Below are 26,338 nucleotides of genomic sequence, written 5' to 3'. Positions count from 1 at the left end.
CAAGTGACTAAACTGAGAGTCAAACCCAGGACAATCTCATGTTTAAGCCCCCATGTGCATGTCAGTATCTCCTCTGCACCTTATCTGCACAAAGTACAATACTGAAAATGTGTTTTGAAGTAATGGTGGCTAATTTAACCACCTAAGTATTTTTCAGGATTTTCATCAGTAAATTTATTTTGCCTATCAACTCATAACAATGAGAATAGCCTTCAGGAGTTGTATAAAGGCAGTTGGAAGAAAGGGATACTTAACAATTCTTAAAAATTCATAAATGTTTTCTTGGAATGTTTGAAACAATTATTTTTTTTAAAGCGTTTTGTTGTTGTTGGAGCCAATGTTCAGAGTAGAGAAGCTGCCTTCAAATAAAGCATTATTTCAAGAAATTGATATATTTGGAAACCATGGAGACACCAGATGATTTTTTTGTGTGTATTTTTCTGAAGTGAGAAGCGGGGAAGGCAGAGAGACAGACTTTCTCATGTGCCTGACTGGGATTCACCCAGCATGCCCACTAGGGGGTGATACTCTGCCCATCTGGGGTGCCACTCTGCTGTAACCAGAGCCATTCTAGTGCCTGAGGCAGAGGCCATGGAGGCATCCTCAGCACACGGGCCAACTTTGCTCCAATGGAGCCTTAGCTGCAGGAAGAGAAGAGAGAGACAGAGAGAAGGGAGATAGGGAAGGGTGGAGAAGCAGATGGGCTCTTCTCCTGTGTGCCCTGGCCGGGAATCGAAGCCAGGACATTCACATGCCGAGCCAACACTCTCCCACTGAGCCAACCAGCCAGGGCCCAGATGATCTTTTTAAAATAGATACCTAACTGGTCTCCTTCTCAAAACTCTTTAGTTGGATTTAAGTAGAAAAGTGGAGATTAGATACCTGGGTAGGATATTGTCTTACTCATAATCTAGAAAATGGATTTATTTCTAGCAGTAGAGCAGGAGTCATTGACCTGCTGCCTATTTTGTATATATTTCATGAACTAGGAAAGAATTTTATAATTTTAAATGTTTTTTTATGAAAAAAAATTTTTTCATGGTGTGAAAATATCTGACATTCAAGTTTCAATATCCATAAAACATTTTGTTGGCATACAGTCACACTCGTTTGTTTGTTTACTGTCTATGGCTATTCTGCATTACAATGGCAGATGTGGAAGAGGTAAATTCAGAAGAATGTTTTATTGATTGTTGCCTTCTATCAAGGAGAAATGAGGATAAGTAGCAGTTTCTATGGTTCTTTTACTTGACAGTTTAATAATAGGAAATATAACATTACAGAAGTAAAATTTTATAAAATATGTAATTGCTTTAGGCAACCTTTTCTTAATATTTTTACATATGCTACATATACTCATAAGGACTGTTGAGTGCCAATACCAGCAATCTCAATTCAAACGAGCTTAAACAACAAAGGTATGTTTTGTCCCTCAAAACTGAAAAATACTGATAATAGGAACATTTCAAACTCCATTGCTCTGCATTCTCTGCTGCTTTTCCATATTGCCCTCATTCTGTCTTATGGCAACACGCCTGCAGCAGTCCCAGACCTTTCATCTGTATAACACATGGGCATCACCAATCATTGTGCTAGAGACCTGAGCTTCACTCTGATTAGGTCAGTCTCGGATCTCACACCCCTCCCTGAACCAGTCATAGTCGTGAGGGAGGGCAATTGGAGGCAATCCCACCCAATTTTACCAAGTGAAGGCAGGTTGGATGCTGGGGGAAACCCAACACTGTCCATTATAAAGTTGTTTATGAGATATTATATACAATGTGTTTATAAGAAAACAAACACAAGCCCTGGCCGGTTGGCTCAGCAGTAGAGCGTCGGCCTGGCGTGCAGGGGACCCGGGTTCGATTCCCGGCCAGGGCACATAGGAGAAGCACCCATTTGCCTCTCCACCACCCCCCCTCCTTCCTCTCTGTCTCTCTCTTCCCCTCCTGCAGCCAAGGCTCCATTGGAGCAAAAAGATGGCCCGGGCGCTGGAGATGGCTCCTTGGCCTCTGCCCCAGGCGCTAGAGTGGCTCTGGTTGCGGCAGAGCGACGCCCCGGAGGGGCAGAGCATCGCCCCCTGGTGGGCAGAGCTTCGCCCCTGGTGGGCGTGCTGGATGGATCCCGGTCGGGCACATGCGGGAGTCTGTCTGACTGTCTCTCCCCATTTCTAGCTAAAAAAAAAAAAAAAAGAAAACAAACCCAAAATGTGATAGCTATTATTTTATTCTTAACTGTTCTTTGAAATTAATGCCACCTGTGTTTTTAATAAAATAACCCTATTCCAAAAAGTTTGACAAGGATGGTTTGATTCCTGCCTTAAGGCAGTGGTGGGATTCAGTTGGTTCACGCTGGTTCAGCAGAACGGATACCTAATTTTTTGTTGAGTTCAGTGAACCGGTTGTTAAAGTGGCATTGGTAATCAGGGTCCTCTCTACGGTGGGTGCCTGGGCAGCTGCCCAACATAGAAATCGCAAATTTACATTTCTTACTCATTTTTAACATGCATCAGTGCAACAGCCTACTCTAAGTGCCCATAATGAGGGAGGGGAAACCAGAAGAATACAGAGGAGAGGGGGCCTGCAAGCAGGCGTCTCCAAACTACAGCCCGCAGCCCGCATGCGGGCCCCCTGAGGCCATTTATCCGCCCCCGCTGCACTTCGGAAGGGGCACCTCTTTCATTGGTGGTCAGTGAGAGGAGCACTGTATGTGGCGGCCCTCCAACGGTCTGAGGGACAGTGAACTGGCTCCCTGTGTAAAAGTTTGGGGACCCTTGGTAGGGTCTCACACTCCAGCCCATTGGGCCCCATGGGTTCAGGTTAGGAGTGGTGACTGCATCCCCTTCCACAGGTGTGGGGAACAGGCCCCATGGGCTCGGGTTAGGAGTGGTGACTCATCACCCTCCACTGGTGTGTGGGAAATTGTGTGAAAAAGAGTAAGTGCGGAGTAAATAAGACGGACACCAGGAGAGGGTTCCGACTCTCTCCCACAGGGCCGAAGTGAGTAGCATCCCCTCCAAATTTCCCCTATCCTTCCCCAATTCATTTGTGTGGCATGATTGTTGTCTGTCACAGGAGGCATAGGAAGTTCGCGGGAAACCCACTCCCTTAGCCACGATGGTCAGGAATTGTAAGAAAGGGTTCTCAGGGGATTGATTACAGGGTTACTATGTCCCCAGGGAAGTTAAGGACCTTGGGTGAACTAGAATAGCCCACTTTTGGGATAAGATAGCCAGCAGAAGGAAGCTTAAGTAAAGTCTGTTGTACAGAAGGTGTGCAGATGGGGCGGGGATGGGGGGGCTCTGTTAGAAGCCCCCTGCACCCGGAAGCTTTTCATCCAGTTGGAGAGAAGCTCCAAGGACATTGTGCGCTGTGGGCAAACTGCTTAGAGAGACATTGTAAAGGGCACCATTGTAACTGTTAAAATTGTATCATTTGTACTGTTACTGTAATTTGTTTGTATAATGTACCTCATTCCTTGCACAGGAATGCCTGTAGTGTAGACAGCAAAGCGAGCAGAAGGGGTGGAACGTTAGTCAAGTAGGTTTGTAGGATATGATTTTTTGTGTTTCCTTGCTCGTGGTTTGCATTAGGGGAGAGGTTTTCGTGCCAGAAAGTTTTGAGAAGAGAAAGAGATAGGGAGCGAATGCAGAGTGCTAGAAAGAAGCCGTGTTAGCAGGGAAAGAGAAAGCGTAGCAGGTCGTCACTAGAGATCCAGGCCACCCCAATCAGTTTCCCTACATACACGCTGGTCTTACACTAGTTTTGCACCCTCCTACTTAGCTTAGAGGTCAGGCCTTTACAGTATTAATAGCGAAGGCAAGGAAGCATTCCAACAGACCCAGAGAGCCTGCAGCAGCTGAAGCCAGAAATTTTAACTCCTAGTGAACCAGAAGAAGCAGAAGCTCTGACTCTCCCACTTTCACGCCGGCTCTCTCCCACCCTTCCACACCCGGCTCCCTGTCCACTCCAGCGTCTGCTACTCACTCAGGCCCGTCATCGCCAGGTCTGTCAAACCTCAGCATACGCTCACCTAGGCGGGAGGCACCTCTCACCGCCCCGCTGGAACAGGTGCAGGCTTCCTCCCCGACCTGGGAGGCTGTGCTCAAAGACAGGGCCTGAAGTACAGATGCCTTTTTAGTACAAGACTGAATCCTAGAGGCTGGGAGCTGTTTGCCTTTCACTAGGAGGACCTGGCTACAGGGGCAAAGGGACAGTACACTTAGACTAGGCTCCCGCAAGGGTCCAAGAACTCCCCTGTCATCTTTGGGGAGGCCCTCACTCTAGACCTCCAGAGGTTTCCTACACAGGACATTGGGTGTGTCCTCCTTCGGTACGTAGATGACCTGTTGCTGGGTCATGAGACTCTCCGAGGATGTGCCCAAGGAATGGATGAGCTATTGCGACAAGGTATTGAAGAAGAAGGCCCAGGTCTGCAAAAGGCAAGTAAAATACTTAAAATTTATTCTGCAGCAGGGAGAGAGGAAGTGAGGAGTTCCTAGGTACAGTAGGATTCTGTCATCTGTGAATACCCAACTTTACAGTGTTAGCCAAACCCCTCCTTGAAGTCTCAAAAGGGGAAAGAGCCCATGGACTGGGGGCCAGAACAGGACTGTGCTTTTCAGACTCTTGAAAAGGAATTACAAGTGGCCCCAGCACTAGGTCTTCCTAACCTAGCGAAACATTTTGTGCTGTATGTCTCAGAGAGGAGCAAGTCAGCAGTGGGTGTATTAACCCAGGACCTGAGGTCGTGGTCTGGACTTGGTGGCTTGCCTCTCCAGACAGCTGGATGGAGTTGCTGGGGGCTAGAAACCATCCTTGGGGCCTTGACAGCTGCAACGGTGTTGGCACAAGAGGCAGACTGGTTGACTGTGGGACAGGGCTTAGAGGTACAGGTGCCTCATACAGTAGTAGCTTTGTTTTGAGTACAGGAGAGCATCATTGGCTCACGGATGCCTGTCTCACCAACTACCAGAGTTTACTCTGTAAAAACCCAAGGCTAGCAATAGAGGTGTGTACCACTTTAAACCTGGAAACAGTGCCTCCAGTAGAGGAGGGAGAGCCAGCCAGCCAGACCTGTTAGAATAGATCAACCCATAAGAGACCTAGATTAGGAGCTCTATGTAGATAGAAGCAGCTCTGTCAACTCATGAGGGGAAAGGCAAGCAGGGTATGCAGTAGTGACTTTACAGAGACAGCGTTGGCATGGCCTCTGTCCCAAGGAACTTCTGCTCAGTGGGTAGAACTGATTACTCTGACTCGGGCCCTAGGGCTCAGTAAAGGAAATAAAGTGAATGTTTTTTACTGATTCCTGCTTTGCCTTTCTTACTTTGCAAGTCTATAGAGCCATATATAAGGAAAGAGGGCTTCTAACAGCCAGGGGAAAGGACCTCAAATATCCATGAAAAATTCTCCAGCTGCTGGAAGCAGTCTAGAAGCTAAAACAGATAGCAGTAATCCACTGCCAAGGACACCAGAAGGCAGGATAGGTAGAAGCCTATCCCACCCAGACTGAAAAAGCCAGAGAAGTAACAAAGGCACCACTCAGAGAAGTCATTTCAAGGTTTGGACTGCCACTTCAAATAGGCTCTGACAATGGCCCAGCCTTTGTAGCTAAGGTAGTACCAAGAACAGCTCAAGCATTGGGCATCACCTGAAAGCTTCATACAGCATAGAGACCACAGAGTTTAGGAAAGGTAGAACATATAAATAGGACTCTAAAGTTAAGGCTTTCACCTTATAAGGTATTATACAATAAGCCTCTCCCAATAGTATGCAGTTTTCCAGGGACTTCTCAAGAATTAGGAGAAACAGAACTACATAGGCAATTAGAAGCTTTAGGCAAGATGATGGGTGCCATATCCAAGTGATTGTTAGATAGGGCTACGGTCAGTTAGTTTGCCCCTGTCCATTTTTTTTTCTCAAAGAAACCAAGTATAAGTCAAGGATTAGAATCCAGGTCCCCTCTGACCCAGGTAGAAGAGACCCTACACTGTGATCTTGACCACTCCCACTGTTGCCAAGATAGAAGGCATACCCGCCTGGATTCACCACAGCTGGTTGAAACCTGCAGCCCCAGCGGGGACACCTTCATAGACAGCAGAGACTGACCCTACCAATCATTGTAAGTTGACCCTGAGAAGGACAACATGCCCTGCTCCAGCTATAACCAGAAGCTGACTGGTCCACGTATGACCAAAGCCTGAGGAACCTCGCCGTGGTGCCCCTTATAATTAGACTTTGGGGAGGGAGGGAAACTAGGGTCAAAGGAAAGCCAGAACAAGTCATCTTAGGGTTTAATACATATACTTCTATGAGTAATACAGAAAGGGGTTTAGGTTCCTCAGCTAAGAGAGAAGATACATAGTAAATGAAAAGTATGTATGTGCTCATAGCTACCACTGTAGAATAACCTGTGAATATTGATCATGTGTTCGATAGGCTACTTAGGAAAAGGACATCTCCAAAAAGAAGTATATTTTAAAAGAGGATTGCTTATTACTAACTTAGTCCTCACTGAAGGTTAAGGTTTTTAGAAATGAAGAATTCTGATTAATTAGAGAGGAATTGTATAGTGTTAATAATAGGAGATATAAGGTATAGAAGTAATTTTACAAGGTAAAGAAAAAAGTAAGTTTTTGTAAAAGCTAGTTATATAAAAATAGTAAAGAAACTTCATAAAAGTTAAAGATTTGTGTAAGTTACAGAAAATGTGTGCAGGTTAAAGGAGGTTTGTTCAGAAAAAAATAATAATAAGGTGAGACTCCAGTATAATAAAAAGTTCTGGAGGCCTCAAAAGGGGGGGGGGAATGAGGGAGGAGAAACCAGAAGAATACAGAGGAGAGGGGGCCTGCAATGTCTAGGGTCTCACGCTCCAGCCCGTGACCTCAGTCAGTGCTCAGGACTGAGGAGCAAAGGCAGATAAAATGTTTGAAAAATAACAGATCACTGCTGTAGACCTTGCTTGTTATCAGTTCCTTGAAATGAACTTGCAGCTCCAGAGAGAAGAATAAGTAATAAGTCAACGACAGACCCTCGAGCCTCCTCTCCCCTTCCCCAACTGGAGACACGAAAGTCACGTAGGCCTGCAAACAAAGAAGTCATAAAAATCAGGCATTTGTCATGTGAAAGCTAAAGCTGTAAAAGAATATAAGATGTGAGAAATCTTTAACTTTGGGGAGCTTGTGTTTTGTTGACTCTGTTAGGGTCACGCAGCTCTGCCAGCTAACTAAATCCTACTTCCTTCCTCAAGTTGTCTGGATGTTTTTCTCCTCCTTTGATTCCTGCAATAATAGTAATGTTCATTCCGTCCATAGGTGAAAATAATTGCAAGTGAGGACGTCAATAGAGAAGCAATATGGAAATATTTTAAATAACAGTTTTATTGTTTTTTGTCAGGTGTTATTTAATATTTTTATTGTTAATATTTTTAAAATATTTCTTATAACATAATCTAGTTTGGTGTACCTTTTTTATTCTTATTTAAGTATTGAATGCATGAAATAATAAACTACCTTTTAGTATATTATTTTTGTATACTTAAAACAGTCATTAGGGCAGAGAACTGGTTGTTAAATTATTTGAATCACCACTGCCTTAAGGGTATGAAATACTAGAATTTTGGTCATAACGTTTGGATCCTCAGCATCTCATTTCTGTTCTACCAACATCAAGATCGACATTTGAACTAATGAGTGAATTATCCGCAGCATGTTAAATCTAGTGATTGTATCTGGAAGCCTTCCAACATTACTAAAATTGATATCATTTGAGGAATTTGTATATAACAGTACAATATTAAAAATGTTTAAACATTTATTTCCTTATAAGAAAGCTTTTACGCTTTTCAACTTCAAGTAACTGTAGCAGGAAGCGACCCAATGGAGGTAAGACTCTCAAATAGCTTAATGATGAAGGAGAATTTTTTTTCCCCCATTTTTCCGAAGCTGGAAACAGGGAGGCAGTCAGACAGACTCCTGCATGTGCCCGACCGGGATCCACCCGGCATGCCCACCAGAGGGCGATGCTCTGCCCATCTGGGGCGTTGCTCTGCCACAACCAGAGCCATTCTAGCACCTGAGGCAGAGGCCATAGAACCATCCTCAGCGCCCGGGCAAACTTTGCTCCAATAGAGCCTTGGCTGCGGGAGGGGAAGAGAGAGACAGAGAGGAAGGAGAGGGGGAGGGGTGGAGATGGGCGCTTCTCCTGTGTGCCCTGGCCAGGAGTTGAACCTAGAACTCCTGCACACCAGGCCAACGCTCTACCGCTGAGCCAACCGGCCAGGGCGAGAATTTTTTAAAGCTGGTGGAGCACATGGAGTTTGTAGCTCCTAAACACGGGCTCCCCGAAGTTGATTTTCTTACAAGTTATATACCTTTACAGTATCTAAGCAATGCGCACATGATTCCTCTGTTCAAGGTTTCCCAGGACTCAAGGAGAGGGGAGGGAAAGTTTCAGTGGGATCAGCAGGGGGAAGGGGTTTCCAGATCACTGGTCATAGTTACATACAGATCCTGCTATTTTTGTTTTGTATTGCAAGGGGCTGTAAGTACCCATTTACAGAACTATGAGATGCAGTTAATCTATCACTGGCTGACTCCAATTACTCCCACTGGCTCCCCTCCCCTGCATTCTTCTTATTTCCTTCTTTTCAGGGAAGAGGGGGCCTGCCCCTCCTTTCTCATTTCCCCGTTTGAGACTTCAGAATTTCTTTTATGCTGGAGTCTCACATTCTTCATCTGACCCCTGGGGAAAGGTCTGATAATGGTGGGTAAAGTATACATAGGCTGTGGTTCGTGGCTGTACTGTGACCTCTATCATGTTCCTTATGCTGTTCATTAACAGTAACAACAGACACGGACCTATCAGACTCATTCCTAAGAGTAGTAAGACTGCTCCTCTTAGGGTTTTAAACCCACCGAAGGCTGAGAACCATCCCCCCAGAAGGCTACTGGGGTTCCATCCATGCCAGACTTCCATGGGCACGTGTGCCCATTTTGTTATCTTCTTGACAAGGTCTTCAACTGCCTGGCCCTGTTCATCTGTTTGCAGGCAACAATTAATGAGATTGAATTTCCCACACACCCCTCCTTCTGCTGCTAACAGATAGTCTAGTGCCAATCTGTTTTGGTAGATGGTGTCTCTCATCTGAGTTTGCTGATGTGCAAGGAGGATTAAGGATCTCCTAGTCTCATTGGTAATGATTTCTAAAACTGCCTGCGATTGGATAATCTGGTTCAATATATAAATGGGGGTGTGGTACCCCCAAGATCCATCATCTGCCCAGGTGGCATGTCCATAGTATTGGATTATTCACTCTGGGGGCCACTCATCATCTTTCCAGTCTCCAATCTAGAGTTCTCTTCTTACCCATTGTGAGGGCTGTGGAGCTGGGTAGGCAAGCAGTTCCCCTGTTTTTAGAGGCAAGAGGAAAAAGAAAGGCTTTATCGTACCTATTATACAGCTTCCTTCCCAGTTCTTGGGAAGACGGGTAGAAGCCCTGTTTCCACAGATCTGGTAAACTCCACGTGGTGCTATCCAGCCCCTGGCCTTGCCTGGGTCCTGCCAGGCTCTAGTCAGCTCGGGAAATTTGGCCAACGGATTTCTCTCCATCAGGTTTCCCCACCACATACTTTGCTTGGAGGTGGCCTTATAATACCGTTGCCCAAGGCAAGTCAGTTCCCCAACTCATTCAGTCAGATCTCCTCCTCCTCTGGCTAAGCAGTATTGCCCTATGATAGCGTGTTTTAAAACCCATTGGCTGTCATCAGAGGGGCGGGGGGGTCATTACATTTGGCCTAGCCTCAGTGGGAACCAGTTCCTTTGCTTCCTGCAGCCATCTGTCCCCCGCTAGAGTTTCCCACATATGTAGCAAGAGGTGACATTTAGGGAATGGGACATTCCCTCAGCCATCCTGAGGAACAGGTTCTTAGTCGTTGGTGAGAGTGGTGGTAGGGGTCTAATTACTTCTTCATAAAAAGACTTAGATACTTGGAAGGCTCAAACCGGTGGTCCTGTATCTAGCCTTGGATGATGAGCTAAGCATAGGGGTCTAGGCCAGGTCCAGTAATGCCAAGGGTTAATGCCTCATTTTTCCTCCAGCAGGGATCCAGAAGATTGCTTATAACTAGCTCTAAGGGATTGCGCCCATGGCTAGTGCAGTTTGACAGGGTTGTTCCTTTTCTCAGGTATACTTCCTTTTTCTTGGAACTATCTTTTTCCCAGGTTGCCCATAAGACACATGACCAATATACACAGCTGGTTTCACAGGTGAAACTGGGTGAGCATATATACTTTTCCTCTACCCTGTAGCTTCTCTCCCAGCTGAGAACCCACGGGTCCTGCCTTCATCACATGGTGCCTGGCTTATGGCCGCACATGCATCAAACCTCAGTGTAACTTGACTGGGTTTCCTTTAACTTTGGTCTGGGCTGTTGTCAGTCCATTTCCCCCATCCTCCTGCTGCTATTTTTACTTCAAATATTGTTGGAGTAGGAGGATCTGTGGGATCATAACAGATATTGGGCTGGTTATCCCCTGGGTCACACAATGAATATTGAGTCTGATTATAGGTACAGGTCCCCTTCTGAGTTCCCTTACATTCATAGAAGCTACAGAAAAGCAAGGTGGTGGAGACCTTTAGGCCTTCCTTGGTGATATGGTTACACAGTTCACAGTCTTCTGCCCTGGTTCTTCTTCCTCTCTAGAGTCCAATTATAAGGAACCCCACAGCGAGGTTCCTTAGGCTTCGGTAATACATGGACCAGTCAGCTCCCGGTTTGTGGCTGGAACAGGGCATGTTGTCCTTCTCAGAGTCAACTTAAAAGGATTGGCAGGGTCAGTCACTGCTGTCCCTGAGGGCATCACCACTGGGCTGCAGGCTTCAGCCATCTGTGATGAATCCAGGCAGGTATGCCTTCTACTTGGCAGCAGTGGGAGTGGTCAGGATCACAGTGTAAAGTCCCTTCCACGTGGGTCGGAGGAAAGCTCAATTCTAATCTTTGACCCACACCTGGTTTCCTGGGGAAAAAGAATGGACAGGGGTAAACTGATCGTAGCCCTGTCTAGTACCCAGTTAGATATGGTGCCGGCCACCTTGCCTAAAGCTTCTAATTGCCTATGTAGTTCTGTTTCTCCTAATTCTTGAGGTGTCCCTGGAAAACTACATAATATTGGGGGAGGCCTATTGTATAATATCTTATAAGGTGAATACCTGGTGTTCTTGGAAGGGGTGCACTGAACCTTAAACAATATTAGAGGCAAAGCCTGTACCTATTTGAGACCTGTTTCCTGACATAATTTGCTAAGCCTTATCTTCAGAGCCCTATTCATGCATTCTACCTTTCTCGAGCCAGAGGACTGTTTGCTGCATGAAGCTTCCAGGTGATGTCTAATGCTTAAGCTGTTCCTTGTACTACCTTAGCCACAAAGGCTAAGCCATTGTCGGAGCCTATCCAAAGTGGCAGTCCAAACCTTGGAAAACTTCTCTGAGTAACGTCCTTGTTACTTCTCTAGCTTTTTCAGTCCGGGTGGGGTAAGCTTCTACATATCCGGAGTACATGCATTCTAACACCAACAGGTACTGGTAACCTTGACTTTTGGGCACCTTGGTGCCTCAAAGGGGGCTGACCTGTAGGACTGAATACTGGGGGCGGGGAGGAGGGCACTGAAGGTCCTTGTTTCGCATTATCCTGACATCAGGTTGAGCAGAGCAGACTGATTTTCTTGGCTAAGGTTGCCAAGAGAGGGCTATAGAAATATCTCCCTAGCAGTTTTTCTGTCTTTTCTTGTCCCAGATGCAAAGCCTGGACTATTGTTGCCCCCGGCAGGTAGGGGATGACAATTCTACCATCTGGCAGTTGCATCCAGCCGTCCTTTAATTATTTGGCCCCTTCTCTCTCTGTCCACCTTTTCTCTCCCTCAGAATATCTGGGTGCAAGTACCGGGGCCCACGGGATGAGAGGGGCTATAGCACCCTTGTGGTAGGGCAGGGTAGCAGCCCTCTTCGCCTCTCATCTGCTCTGGCAGTTCCCTGGGCTTCTACTGTTCCTCCCTTCTGGTGTCCCCGGCAGTGGATCACTGCTACTTGTTTTGGCTTCCAGACTGCTTCCAGCAGCTGGAGACTTTCTCCTGGATATTTAAGATCTTTTCCCCCAGCAGTTGAGAGTCCTCTCTCTCTCTGTAAATTGCCCCATATACTTGGAGACTGAGAAAGGCAAAACGGGAATCTGTAAATATTCACTCTTTTTCTTTCACTGAGCTCTAAGGTTCCAGTCAGGGCAATCAGTTCTGACCTCTGAGCAGAACTGTCTTGAGGTAGAGGCTGCACCTCTGTAGTCTCTGTTAGAGTCACTACTGCATACCCCGCCTGCCTTTCTCCCCTTGAGTTGACTGAACTGCTTCCATCCACATACAGCTCCCAGTCGGGCTCCCTTAGGGGCTGATCTAGCAAGTCCAGCTGGCCGGAGATTAGTGCATCAAGCACTTCTATGCAATTGAGCTATGGCTTTTCCCATTCACTAGGAGCAGTGTTGCTGGATTTAGAGTGGTACACATCTCTATTACTAGTCTTGGGTTTTCACATAATAAACTCTGGTACTTAGTGAGGCACGCATTAGTGAGCTAGTGATGTCCTTTGGCGTTCAGCAGAGTCACTACTGCATGTGCCACCTGCACTTTTAGGTCTTGTCCTAAAGTTAGTTTGTCAGCCTCTTGTACCAGCATGGCAGTGGCTGCTAAGGCTCTTAAACATCGTGGCCAGCTTTTTGCAACCTCGTCTAGTTGCTTGGAGAGGTAGGCTATTGGTCTAGGCCATGACCCCAAATCCTGGGTTAATATACCCACTGCTGTCTTTCTCCTCTCTGAGACATACAGCACAAAAGGTTTTGCTAGGTTAGGAAGAGCTAGCACTGGGGCAACTTGTAATTCCTTTTTAAGAGTCTGAAAGGCACAGTCCTGTTCCAGCCCCCAGTCCATGGGCTCTTTTTCTCCCCTCTTTGTGACTTCATAGAGGGGTTTGGACAGTACTGCAAAGTTGGAGATCCACAAATGGCAGAATCCTGCTGTGCCCAGAAACTCTCTAACTTGTCTCCTCATGGTGGGGACTGGGATGTTCTGAATAACATAACTGGGTTGTTTCCATTCTATTCCTAGCCTCCTTTCCCCCTGTTGAAGGTTGAAACCCAAGTATTTTACTTGCCTTTGGCAGATCTGAGCCTTCTTCTTCGAGACCTTGCATCCATTCTTCTCTAGATGACATAGAAGCTCATCCATTCCTTGAGCACATCTTTGGAGAGTTTCATAACCTAGCAACAGGTCATTGACGTACTGAAGGAGGACACATCCAATGTCCTGTGCCAGAAACCTCTGGAGGTCCCAAGTGAGGGCTTCCTCAAGGATGATGGGAGAATTCTTGAACCCTTGTGGGAGCCTAGTCCAGGTGTACTGCACCTTTGCCCCTGTAGCCGGGTCCTCCCGTTGGAAGGCAAACAGTTCCTGGCTTTCAGGAGCCAGTCTTATACTAAAGAAGGCATCTTTTAAGTCCAAGCAAGTGAACCATAAGACTTGAGCAGGGAGGAAGCTTAGGAGTGTGTAAGGATTTGATACTGTTGGGTGCAGAGTCACTGCTGCCTCATTTCTGACCCTCAAGTCCTGTACTGGCCGATAATCATTGGTTCCCGGTTTTCTGACAGGGAGAAAAGGAGTATTTCAGGGTGACTGGCACAGGATAAAAATGCCATGCTCCTTAAGCCTTCATAAATGCACCTGGATTCCCTCTAAGGCCTCCCTAGAAATCAGGTATTGTTTCCAGCTGACAGGCAGTGCCCCAGGCTTTAACTCTATCCATACTGGCACTTGGTTTATTACCAGCCCTGGGGAGTTTTTTTAGCCCAGACTTTGGGGTATTTTTGAATTAGTTTTTGGCTTGGCAGCTTTTCAGATTTGGTAGCAAAAATCTTCCACTCCTCCTTCTGGGGTTGGTTATAGTTAGAACAAGCCTAGGCTTAGGCACCTGTAAGTCCAACCAGCCACTGTCAGCAAAAGGTATACAAATATTGATTGACTTACGACCTATGCAACTTATGACCATTCGACTTTATGACCACAATCACTAGCCACAACTGCTCTGTGTCTGGCAGCACAAGCGTTGCCCAGCTGAGCATACAACAGTGTGGACCAGCTTCCGGCAGCACTACCATCTCTGCGTGCACCATTTCAACTGTTATCTCAGACTCAGTACAGCAATTTGTATTTTGTGGTCTTGGATATTTTTCATCAAACCCCTCCCAAGATGTCTACCAAGAGGAAATTGTCTTTGCAAATATTAAACCAGTTGTACTGGTAATGCAGTGTTTTACTTAAACCTGACAAATGTAAAAATAAGAAACAAAATAGCATAGAAATGACACAAATGCCATAAAATGAACAAAGATAATGATGATATATAACAATAATGAAAGAAAATTATGATAAAATGTGACTTAAAGATTTTTATAACATCATATCACAGTACTGTACATATAGCCTACTCAACTTACAACCAAATCGTGTTACGACCGGTCTGTCGGAACCAATCATGGTCGCAAGTCGAGCGCTAGCTGTAGTAGCACTTAATTTGCTCAGCAGATCGTGTCCCAACAAGAGCACTGGACAGTCAAGCTTGTATAAAAACTGATACATAACTTGATAACCTCTTATTGTACATTTATGGGGTCTGGGCAGACAGAACACCTGTTCGGCCTGTGTTCCTGTAGCTCCTATAATGTCCACTCTACGGGTGGAGAGTGGTGCCACCAGCCAGGTCACCCCTGAGTGTTCAGCCCCTGTATCAATCAGAAAGTCCATCTGCTGGCCCCCTACCTCCACATGGACTATAGACTCAATGGGGACCCCTGAGTCGGGTCGCCCTCAGTCCAAGAGGGACTCCCCAGCTATAGTGAACGAGGTATCTTCCCCTTAGGAGGCGACTGGCAAGCACCCCTCCCTCTTGTCCCGGTTGGGACATACATTTTTCCAATGACAGGTTCCCCGACAGATGGCACACTGATCACATCGCAAGGGAGTCCTACCTGACTTCCCTTTCTTGCCCTTCCCTGTCTTCTATCCGTTTTCAAATAAGGGAGATTTTCCTTTGCCCTTCTGCTGGAGGGCAGCAGCTATGAACTCTGCCTCTTTCTGCATTTGGCGCTCATCTTCCTTTCTGCTTGCAGTCTCCCTACTCACATAGACTTTATTGGCTACTTCTAGGAGTTGAGATGTGTTCATTTCTGCAAAGCCTTCAAATTTCTGGAGCTTCTCTTTTATATCTCCTGCACTCTGGCTGACAAAGCTCATGTTAACCATTCTTTGGTTCTCTTGACTCTCTGGATCAAAAGGGATATTGATTCTGTAGGTCTCACACAATCTCTCATAAAAGTCACCTGGATTTTCATCCTTCCTCTGCAAAGCCTCTGCCACCTTATTGATATTGGCCTTCTGGCCTCCCTTCCATTGGCTTTGGAGGAGAGCCTCTGTATATTTCCTGAGCCATCTCAAGTCCTCTTCTTCATTCCTGTCCCACTTAGGATCCTCTCCTGGCATCTGGACCCTTGCAAATTCCTGAACATTCTGGTGTTCCTCAGGAGCATTCTCCTCTAGCCATTTAGTTGCCACCTGCATTATCTGGCATCTTTCTTCTGTGTTGAACAGAGTGAGGAGCAATTGATGGCAATCTGCCCATGTAGGACTGTGGGTCTGGAATATGGATTGCATGAGATCTATTAGGGCCTGAGGCTTTTCTGTATAAGAGGGAGTGTGGTGCTTCCAATTGAGGAGGTTGGCGGTGGTGAAAGGTTGATATACCAGCACCCGTTGTTCTACTATATTCCCCTGCTCATTTATCACTGTGTTTCCTACTTCTCTCAGAGGCATCTGCATACCAGACATTGTTTTTGAGCATAATCTCCCATCCAGGGGAGGAGAGACTGGGCCTGAGTCTAGCAGAGCAGTGGGAGTCACCTCCAGCTTGGGCTCAGGCGAGCTTATCCTGGGACTTGATAAATCTGATGAAGATGGGCTGAGTCAGTGGCAGTCTCTGGGATGGACAGAGAGTTGGGCATGGACAGGAGAGCCTTACTGGCAAGTAAGGTGGAGGAGCCAGAGTTTCTGCTTTTTCTGGCTCACTAGGGGTTAAAATTTCTGGCTTTGGCTGCTTCAGTGGCTCTCTGGGTCTGGTGGAACACTTTGCTATAAATACTCTAGAAGCCTGACCTCTAAGCCGTGTGGGCGGGTGCAGAACTAGTGTGAGCCAAGTGTCTATGTAGGGAAACTGGTTTGGGTGGCCTGGGTCTCTAGTGACTACCTGCCACACCTTCTGTTCAACAGACTTGTCCTTCTGCTGGCCATTCTACCCCAAAAGTTGGCCACTCTACTTCAGACAAGGTCCTCCATTTCCCTAGGGACATAGTAACCTCTTAATCCCCTGAGAACCCTTTCTTAAAATTCTTGACCGTCGTGGCTAAAGGGGAGTGGGTTTTTCCTGTGAACCTCCCATACCTCCCATGACAGACAACAGTCACGCCACACAAAGGACTTGGGGAAGGGTAGGGGAAACTTGGAGGGATGCCCCTCGCTTCAGTCCATCACTGGCCACTCCCCTCATGGGAATGGCAGGCCCTCTTGGCTTATGGCGGGCTGATATAAACCATCAGCATGCAATTCTGCCTCTTAGCCATATGAGGCGCCCTATGGAACCGTGGACCCAACACTCGCTTTGACCCTGTGGGAGAGAGCTGGATCCTTCTCCCAGTGTCTTTCTATGGAGAGCTGGAGGGCGATTAGTGACTCTCTGGAGGATGATCAGTTCTCCCTTCTTCCCAGTAGGACAGGATTTCACTCTGGCCAGGTATGCCTTACCGTGCTTCAGATGCACCCTTGTTCCCATTCTTTCTTTATCTAAATCTTGCTAGGACCAACAGATGGGAGTTCCCCTTTCTGCCCTGTGAGGTGTCCACATGGGAAAATTCTTGGTTGCACACTCAGCGGGCGCTTATACTGGACAGTTTGGGGGCTCCCCAGTGGGGTACCCAAAGTCTGCCAAACGTGGATGTCTTTCCTGCTTGCTTCCCAGCCAATTCACCAAAATCTGTAGCAGGAAGTGACCCGATGGAGGTCAGACACTCAGATAACTTAATCAATGAAGGAAGAGAATTTATTAAAGCTGGCAGAGCACGTGGGGCTTGTAGCTCCAAAATACAGGCTCCTCGAAGTTGATTTTCTTACAGGTTATATAACCTTTACAGTATCTAAGCAATGGGCACATGATTCCTGTGTTCAAGTTTTCCCAGGACTCAGAGGAGAGGGAAAGTTTCAGTGGGATCAGCAGGGGGAAGAGGTTTCCAGATCACTGGTCATAGTTACATACAGATCCCTGCTATTTTTGTTTTGTATTGCAAGCAGCTCTAAGCACCCATTTACAGAACTATGAGATGCAGTTAATCTATCACTGGCTGACTCAGTTACTCCTGCTGGCTCCGCCCTGCATTCTGCTCTTTCCTCCTTTTCAGGGAAGAGGGACCCTGCCCTTCCTTCCTCATAACAACTATCATCTGTAAAGTTGATAGATGTGTTTACATATAATGTAACCCTACATATGATTTGAGATGGTCATAAGGTATGTAGAAGAGTTCAGCAACATAATAAACTCTTAGCCTGTAATTGGATTCTCTGTAAAAAATAAATTCTAAAAAAAAAAAGCAAAGTTTCACTTTTAATCTGCAAACCCTTTTAAAGAAAGTCTTAAGCTTTTATTGAAATAAAACTGAGCTATTAATGCCAGAAAATCTGTCAAGAAGGGTTTTATTTGTATTTCAAGTATACAAGTTCTAAGATTGACTAGTTGTTATAATTCCTTTTTTGTAGGTATTACATGTATGCCATTATGTAATTAAACATGTCTATCATGCTTAACACTTGTTTCCTGAAAAGAACTTCCATTTAGCACTGAAAAAAAAATGCCATTCCTTATTGAGACATTAGATTTCTAATGCTTTACAGGATCACAGAGATTTGGAAAATATATAACCTTTAAAACTGACAAATTTTGTTTTCACCTTGTTGAAATTATCAGGTTTCTTCTTTTTTTTTACCCTCCTAGTTCTGACTTTTCTACCATTAATGTTTACTCTTATTTTATGCAATTTACAGCCAAGTACAAACTAGAAGGGGTGACAGAGACTTGAGATTGCCCTTCCTCACATTAAGTTTCTGACTCTAGGAATGTGCTTTATTAAATCAAAACAGCTAATTTCCTTGAATCAGCCTATTTTTATTTCTCTATGGAAAATGAAGATGAGCTAACTAGCTTAAAGAGACTTTTAATAATTAAACTAGTACTTTTTTTTTTTTCATTTTTCTGAAGCTGGAAACGGAGAGGCAGTCAGATAGACTCCCACATGCGCCCAACCTGGATCCACCTGGCACGCCCACCAGGGAGCGATGCTCTGCTCCTCTGGGGCGTTGCTGTGTTGCATCCAGAGCCATCCTAGCGCCTGAGGCAGAGGCCTCAGAGCCATCCTCAGCGCCTGGGCCATCTTTGCTCCAATGGAGCCTCGGCTGCGAGAGGGGAAAAGAGACACAGAGAGGAAGGAGAGGGGGAGGGGTGGAGAAGCAGATGGGCGCTTCTTCTGTGTGCCCTGGCCGGGAATCAAACCCAGGACTCCTGCACGCCAGGCCGACACTCTACCACTGAGCCAACTGGCCAGGGCCTAAACTAGTGCTTTTTAAGTCAAGAAGTGATGCAGTTTCTGCTACTCTGCAAGGAAAATGAGAAGACTAGGTAAGGAGGGAGGAGAGAGAGACTGAATAACTTTTGTCATTTTCTAAGTGTAAGATGATTTAGCTGTAAGTTTCAAGTATTATGAAGTCTCAAGTCAACTTTCCAAAGCCACTGTTTTGAATTCAAATTTTGACCAGAATTTTAGGAGACTATTTTTTTTTTCAGTTATACTCCATATTGTAATTTTTTTTAGCTATACTACATGTTTGATTTTCTTTATAAGACAAACCACAGGTTGTGATTTTGTGAACTGACCATTTCAACATTTGGGTGTGTTTTTTGGGAGGTGCACATATGTTTTTAGGTGATGTTGCATCTCGTCAGAGAGAACGTTACCTAATGCTTCTGTATCCTCTGCCTGCAGGGAAGCTGTGTTTGGTAACTGGAAGTGGAATTGCAAAATGTACCCATCTTATTATTTCTGTCATTATTCACCATGGGAGGGCGGACTTTCTGCCTCCCTAGAAATATCTCTGCAGCTGATTAGAAATATAAAAATTTACTGTTATACAATTGACATTATTTTTAGATACGAAAAAGTGGTTAGTTATCTTAATGTTAAACTATTCTGTTTGGGATGAATAATATTTATTTATAGTTACTTCTTAGAACTAATGCTGCATTTTAAATATTATAGAGAAATTTTTTTCAGAGAAAAACTGCTTCTTTTCTTTCCCTCAGGAATGTTATAAGACATCTCTATTGCTCTGTGAGTAATCAGACATGCAAATAGCCCCTCAAGAATCAAACTAAATTTAAAGACGACTTAGAAACATTGGAGAGTGTATCATGGAGTGCAAAATTGAAGGGAAAGAAAAATACCAACATAGCTTGAATTTACTGAATAAAATTAAGAACATGAAAGAATCAGCAGAAATGATCGATGTAGTACTCATAGCAGAAGGGGAGAAATTTCCTTGCCACAGACTGGTCCTGGCTGCTTTTAGTCCTTATTTCAAAGCTATGTTCACCTGTGGACTGCTTGAATGTACTCAAAGAGAAGTTGTACTTTATGATATCACAGCAGAAAGTGTGTCAGTTATATTAAATTACATGTACAGCGCAGCTTTGGAAATCAATAATGCCAATGTGCAGACTGTAGCGATGGCTGCCTATTTTATGCAGATGGAAGAAGTCTTCAGTGTGTGTCAAAAATATATGATGGACCACATGGATGCCTACAACTGTGTTGGTATCTATTATTTTGCAAAGCAGATTGGAGCTGAAGATTTAGCTGATCAAGCCAAGAAATATTTATATCAGCATTTTGCTGAGGTGAGCTTACATGAAGAAATACTAGAAATTGAAGTGCACCAGTTTCTGACACTTATTAAATCAGATGACCTTAACATATCCAGAGAGGAGAGCATTCTGGACCTAGTTCTGAGATGGGTGAATCATAGCCAAGAATTGCGCCAAGAGCATCTCGTTGAACTTTTGAAGCAAGTTAGATTGGAACTTATCAACCCTTCTTTTTTAAGACAAGCCCTAAAAAGAAACACAATGCTTCTATGTGATGCAAATTGCATCGACATAATTCAAAACACATTCAAAGCATTCAAGACACCCCAACAACAACCCCTGAATCTTCGTTACGGCATGGAGACAACTAGTCTTTTGCTTTGCATTGGCAATAATTCTTCAGGAATCAGGTCAAGACATAAGAACTATGGGGATGCCAGTTTTTGCTATGATCCTGCATCACAGAAGACCTACTTTATCTCATCTCCCAAGTATGGGGAGGGGTTAGGAACTGTGTGTACTGGTGTTGTTATGGAAAACAACGCTATCATTGTGGCTGGAGAAGCAAGTGCCTCTAGACTCTCCAGACAAAAGAACAAGAACGTTGAAATCTATAGGTTTGTATCTAGCACTATATTGGTTTGTTTTAATTATCTTGCTTTGACTTTGACGTTAGCAACAGTAAAAGAAAATACTGCTGAAAAAGTGATCACATATTAAATTACATGTAGTCAAAATTATACTCTAATTACACATATTACATATACAGAAAATTCACAAAAACATTGTTCTCTCCCTTTGTTAAGAACATATAGTTGAATCTGCATTAGTTAAACGTATGTATGTTGTGATTCCATTCTGTATTTTCATTCTTTCCTTATTTATCGATATGCTTTGTTTTTGAAGAGCTTGATATAATACTGTTTAACCAGAAGAAAAATTTATCATCACCGACTCCTTTGAACTGATTTATTTTAGTTCTCATTTCAGAGTAGTAACTAATTTTTCTCAAACAAAAATTACTAATTATTTGTCACTTTTCATTTAGTATCTTTAATTTGTGGTTTCCTCCCAAATCTCCAATAGTATGAAATCTTTGCAACCTCTGTAGGAATGCTTCAGTCCTAAAATTGTAGGAGTAACAAGGTGTCTGCTAAGAAGTAACATATCACCTGGGTCTTGTATGTGAGAACACATATATTTGTTTACTATTCATTTGGCAAGTATTCAGGGAGTATTCAGCTCTTAACTCTAACTGGGTAAATAATAAATAGGCACACAGAATATATACTAGATAGTAAGCTCTCTTTCAATATTCTTCTCCTCTTGGTTTCCTTTAGCAGGGTTTGTGAAGATGTTTCAGTCAAAAAGTAATTCTTCTAGCCCTGGCCGGTTGGCTCAGCGGTAGAGCGTCAGCCTGGCGTGCAGGAGTCCCGGGTTCGATTCCCCGCCAGGGCACACAGGAGAAGTGCCCTTCTGCTTCTCCACCCCTCCCCCTCTCCTTCCTGTGTCTCTCTCTTCCCCTCCCGCAGCCGAGGCTCCATTGGAGCAAAGTTTGTCCGGGCGCTGAGGATGGCTCTATGGCCTCTGCCTCAGGTGCTAGAATGGCTCTGATTGCGGCAGAGCGACGCCCCAAGATGGGCAGAGCATCGCCCCCTGGTGGGCATGCCGGGTGGATCCCGGTTGGGTGCATGCGGGAGTCTGACTGCCCCCCCCCCCATTTCCAACTTCAGAAAAAAATAAAAAGAAAAAGAAAAAGTAATTCTTCTGGACAGTGAAGTTAGGACAAAAAGAGTCCCTTTTTCACATTCATCCTTTAGAAACATGTTTCATCTTCCCTAGTAGAGAGAGGGGAAGGAATGCAGGGCCCTGGATAAGTGACCTGGACTGTGCCAGAGCGTGTAACTAAGCACAAGCAGCAGCCTTCTTCAAAACTGCCAGGTAAAGACTAAAGAACCAGGATATAAATTCTTCAAGAAGAGGAAGCTTTGGCTTTCCCGACATGGTTCTCATAGGTCCATGCTACTTGTTTTATTTGGTCTCAGTTAGATGACCTTCTTTCCATTTGAGAGCCTTTTGTTACAAGTACCTCAGGTTCTTTAAGGAGCTCTTTTTCTTCCTGATCAAGATAGTCCACAACACTGCCATCGGAATTTATTTTTAATAAATGTTCAATCCTGTCAAAATGGGTTTCTGTTTTGATCCCCAAATATCTCTCCTCTTTTTTTTTTTTTTTTTTTTTTGGAAAGACTGCTTCCCTGTCCTATGGCTTATGTCTGACTTTATACCCTTATCGATCTTGAACTCATCCAGGTTCCAATCACCCACCACCAGCTCTTTCACATTGGGCGGAATTAGGGTAAAAGTATCAGTTGCCCTCCTCATTTCCTCCTATAATGAAATTGTCAGCAAGGCAAATGATGAAATTATCAAAAGCATTTCTTTGGCTTAAATGAAATTTCCAGCAGACGTCTGCCTGGTTACAGCACTGCTGAAGGTTAGTTTAGTGCCAGTTTTGTGATATGTGTAGAAATCATCTTGTGGTATAGTCAGTCCTACTATGTTATTTCTGTTTCTAATCCCTTTTCTTTTTGTCCTGATACTCTCCAGTTTGTTTCTACTCTACAGTTCATAATATTTTTCAGGCAAATATATTTCTTTTTGACTTAAAAGAGGAAGTAGGCTAATATTCTAGTCAGTCATTTCTTTTCAAAAAGATACACCTTTCATCTCCTTTACTTACCCTCCCTACTTTGATATACAAACAGCTGAGGATATATGTTCTTTATAAATTGTCAACCTCTGAGAATTTTGAATGCTTTTGTCACTATTATTTTCTATGTCATACCCATTTTTCTTAATAAATTTTACAGGATTTAGAAAAAAAAAATTTTTTTATTAGAGTTTATTTGAGTCAAAACTAAAACAGTTGCCGGGAAGCAAGATCTCAAATGCTCCCAAATTTTACTGTTTTATCTGGACATTTTTTTCCTCTCTGTTTTCATTTTAAAATGTTAAAACAAAAATTTTTTAAGTAAAAAGTTATCTTTGAGGAAGAATGAAAAAGCTGACCTAAACAATTGAGAAAAAAAACTCCTGTAAATATGATCAAATGTCAATGGTTGATGAAAAATACCCAGTCTATACTTTAAAATTATACTCTGTATAGAACACACCCATATAATTTCTTCATTTGTTTCCAAACAGAATTTTTTTCTTATTTTCCATATATTGCTGGGCGGTTTTTTTTGTTTTGTTTTTAGTTTTGAATTTCTGGTATACATTCTGGATTTTCTAGGACATATCTAATATCTCATCTTTTATCCCATTGTCCCCATGTACATTGGGACATAGTCCTTCTTAGACTATGTCCCAAAATATGATTGACTTAACCACTATCAAAAATCAAGGCAGCCTGACCTGTGGTGGCGCAGTGGATAAAGCGTCAACCTGGAAATGCTGAGGTCGCCGGTTCGAAACCCTGGGCTTGCCTGGTCAAGGCACATATGGGAGTTGATGCTTCCAGCTCCTCCCCCCTGTCTCTCTCTCCTCTCTCTCTCTCTCTCTCTCCCCCCCTCTCTAAAATGAATAAATAAAAAAATATAAAAAAAATTAAAATAAAAAAAAAATCAAGGCAAAGGATAGCCACAAATTCATATATTTAGTGACTATATGATGCTACACACACAGACAGATAATCAGTTAATGTGTTGGACTTGTGGAGGTATTGAGAAATCATATTATATATCCTGGTGTCCCTACTTCCCAAAATTCTTAAGCTGACATAATTATTCATGGAAGAAATTACTGAATTTACCATATCTAGGGGATTAAAATAGAGATGTTAAATGCCCAACAGACACCTGCAGGTGGTTTTTTATACATCTGCAGGTGCTCTTGAAGCTGTTCTAAGCCAGTTAGAACTACATGAATAATCCTTCAGAGTCTACACATCCTATATATTATCCCATTAGAAGTCTCTGAATTGAGATCAGATGCTCTACTCAAAAGCTTATTTCTTTAATGTAGCATTAAAGTGAAACTTCTAGTCCACAGAATGAGACTTTTTTTTCTTTATTATTAATTATTATTCTCTTATGATAAAATTACAAATAATTTGCTGGAAAAAAATTCCTATTTTTGATTTTATTCCCCAGAATTAAGAAATGAAGACCAGACCTGGATAAACTATACTTTTTCAATATATTATTTTTTTGTAAAATTCTGCAAGTAGGTGTGGTTGTTTATATGCATGTTATATTTTGTTATCAGTTCTTGAAAAAAAAAACCCTGCAAAACTGTATCACTATTATCTTATATTGATTTTTTTCCCCTCTCCAATTAGAAGAACCAAATCTTATTGATTTTAGTTGGAAAATAAATTTAGGTGTGTTTCTTGGATAAGTTGTTTTCATGTTATCTCTAATTCTGAATTCTCTGTCTGTTAATTTACAGGTATCATGATAGAGGAAACCAGTTTTGGGAAAAGTTATGTACAACTGAATTTCGAGAGCTCTATGCTCTGGGCACTGTCCATAATGACCTCTATGTTATTGGAGGACAGATGAAAATTAAAAACCAGTATCTTATTACAAACTGTGTTGATAAGTACTCTGTAGAAAAGGACAAATGGAAAAGGGTGTCTCCCCTTCCACTACAATTGGCGTGTCATGCTGTAGTGACAATGAATAATAAACTATATGTGATTGGAGGATGGACCCCTCAGGTTAAGAAATTTTCTGTGTACCTAACTGGCATGGCTATGCTGAGTCTGGCTGCTATATTGAAAAATGTTGTAGTTGTAAAATACTAAAAGAGTATGACTTACGTTTTGGTAAAATATGTTTTATTTTATAGAATATTAAACTTAATATTTAAAGTGTTAAAGCAATTTAGAAGAATGAATATTTAAAGTCTGTTATTCACAGATAAGACTTCATTCAGTATTCATGCTGTATTCTTCATCATTCTTCCTATCTTGCTATTTATGAAAGACACTTATGCTGAGGGATTATCTGTGGGGAGCATCTAAGGAGGAGGCAGAGAAGTTGGGTTCTCATCCCAGTACTCTTTGGATAATAGATGTGTGACATGAGGCAAGTAACTCTTAGGTCTCTCCCACATTTAAAATTCTTACTCTCAGTGGGAAATGAGAATACTCATCCTGTGTTGGTACAATCATTTCCACAAAAGTATATTTTTATTTTAAACACTTTCTGTCTTGTTGGCCATCAGCAGATAGATCAGAATACTGTTTGTATTGAAGCCCTGTGAAATATTGACAAGCCAAAATTAAAAAGTCATTAGAATGTGGCCACAGTGGTCTTTATCTTCTCTTGGGTATTCCTCCCAGTGCCTGGGAGCGCTCACAGTAGCATCACATCATTCCAACTGCCCTTTGCCCTGGACAACTAGTCTTTCTCATAGAAATTAATCTTACTACCTTCTTGTCCACCCACATGACATAAAGCAAATTTATTTTTGCCTGTATACTTTCTTGTTTCTTCATATTTGCTACATGATAAAACTGATGCTTTTGCATTTATTTCATAAACTTGAACTTAGCCATTTAAAAAAACTTAAACTTCACAATTTAATACATTTTAAATGTTGTGCTATGTATCAAAAAGAAGTATAGATTTAATCGCAGCTAGTAGCTAATACTTGACACTTTATTTGTAATTAAACTTTTTCACAACTATTCATTACATAATTAATTTTGCATAAATAAGCTCCAGACAACTTGAAAGTTTTTTTCTACTCTACTTTCACGATATTGGATATTAAATACTTACATCAGAAGAAAATATATACTTACATTAGAAAGTAAATTAAGACAAAGTTAGTATTTATTAACTTCTATATTTACTGCATAACAAAGCTTTTGTTAGTCTGTACCTAATACTATACATTTAATTGCAAGGTAACATGGGGTTGTGATTGCAACCAATGGTGATCATAACTCGATGCATTTAAAGTAATTAACTAAAATTAATTGCACACAACTTTCATTAATATAGCAATTATTTCTGTGTTGAACAACCAATACAAAAGACATAAGTATCCTTACAAAAGTATTTCACCCGAAGTTGATGAGTGGGAGATTCCATATACATCTGTGTAAAAATAAACATTCACTTTGTACTCTCTCTAGTCATTAAAAATATTTGTAAATAAAATAAATACATAAAATAATTTATGTTAATCCAACAATTTAGAAAATTGAATTCAGACCATTCCTATGTAGGTCATAATTATGGGATAAAAATAATTACTAGGACAC

General features: G+C 43.0%; 1 protein-coding gene across 3 annotated transcripts in view; it reads left to right on the top strand.

The window, feature by feature from the left end:
- Nucleotides 1-26,338, top strand: part of KBTBD12 (kelch repeat and BTB domain containing 12) — a 106,493-nt gene that overhangs the window by 6,702 nt on the left and 73,453 nt on the right. For all 3 annotated transcript variants that reach the window (XM_066247272.1, XM_066247270.1, XM_066247273.1), the window contains exons 2-3: nt 19,495-20,672; nt 24,511-24,781. In XM_066247272.1, coding sequence (XP_066103369.1) covers nt 19,603-20,672; nt 24,511-24,781 — 1,341 coding nt within the window. In that variant the 5' untranslated portion in view covers nt 19,495-19,602. The remainder of the gene's footprint in view (nt 1-19,494; nt 20,673-24,510; nt 24,782-26,338) is intronic.

The sequence above is a fragment of the Saccopteryx bilineata genome, chromosome 11 (genome assembly GCF_036850765.1).
Source record: "Saccopteryx bilineata isolate mSacBil1 chromosome 11, mSacBil1_pri_phased_curated, whole genome shotgun sequence".
Taxonomy (NCBI): domain Eukaryota; kingdom Metazoa; phylum Chordata; class Mammalia; order Chiroptera; family Emballonuridae; genus Saccopteryx; species Saccopteryx bilineata.
This window is presented reverse-complemented; position numbering and strand designations above follow the sequence as displayed.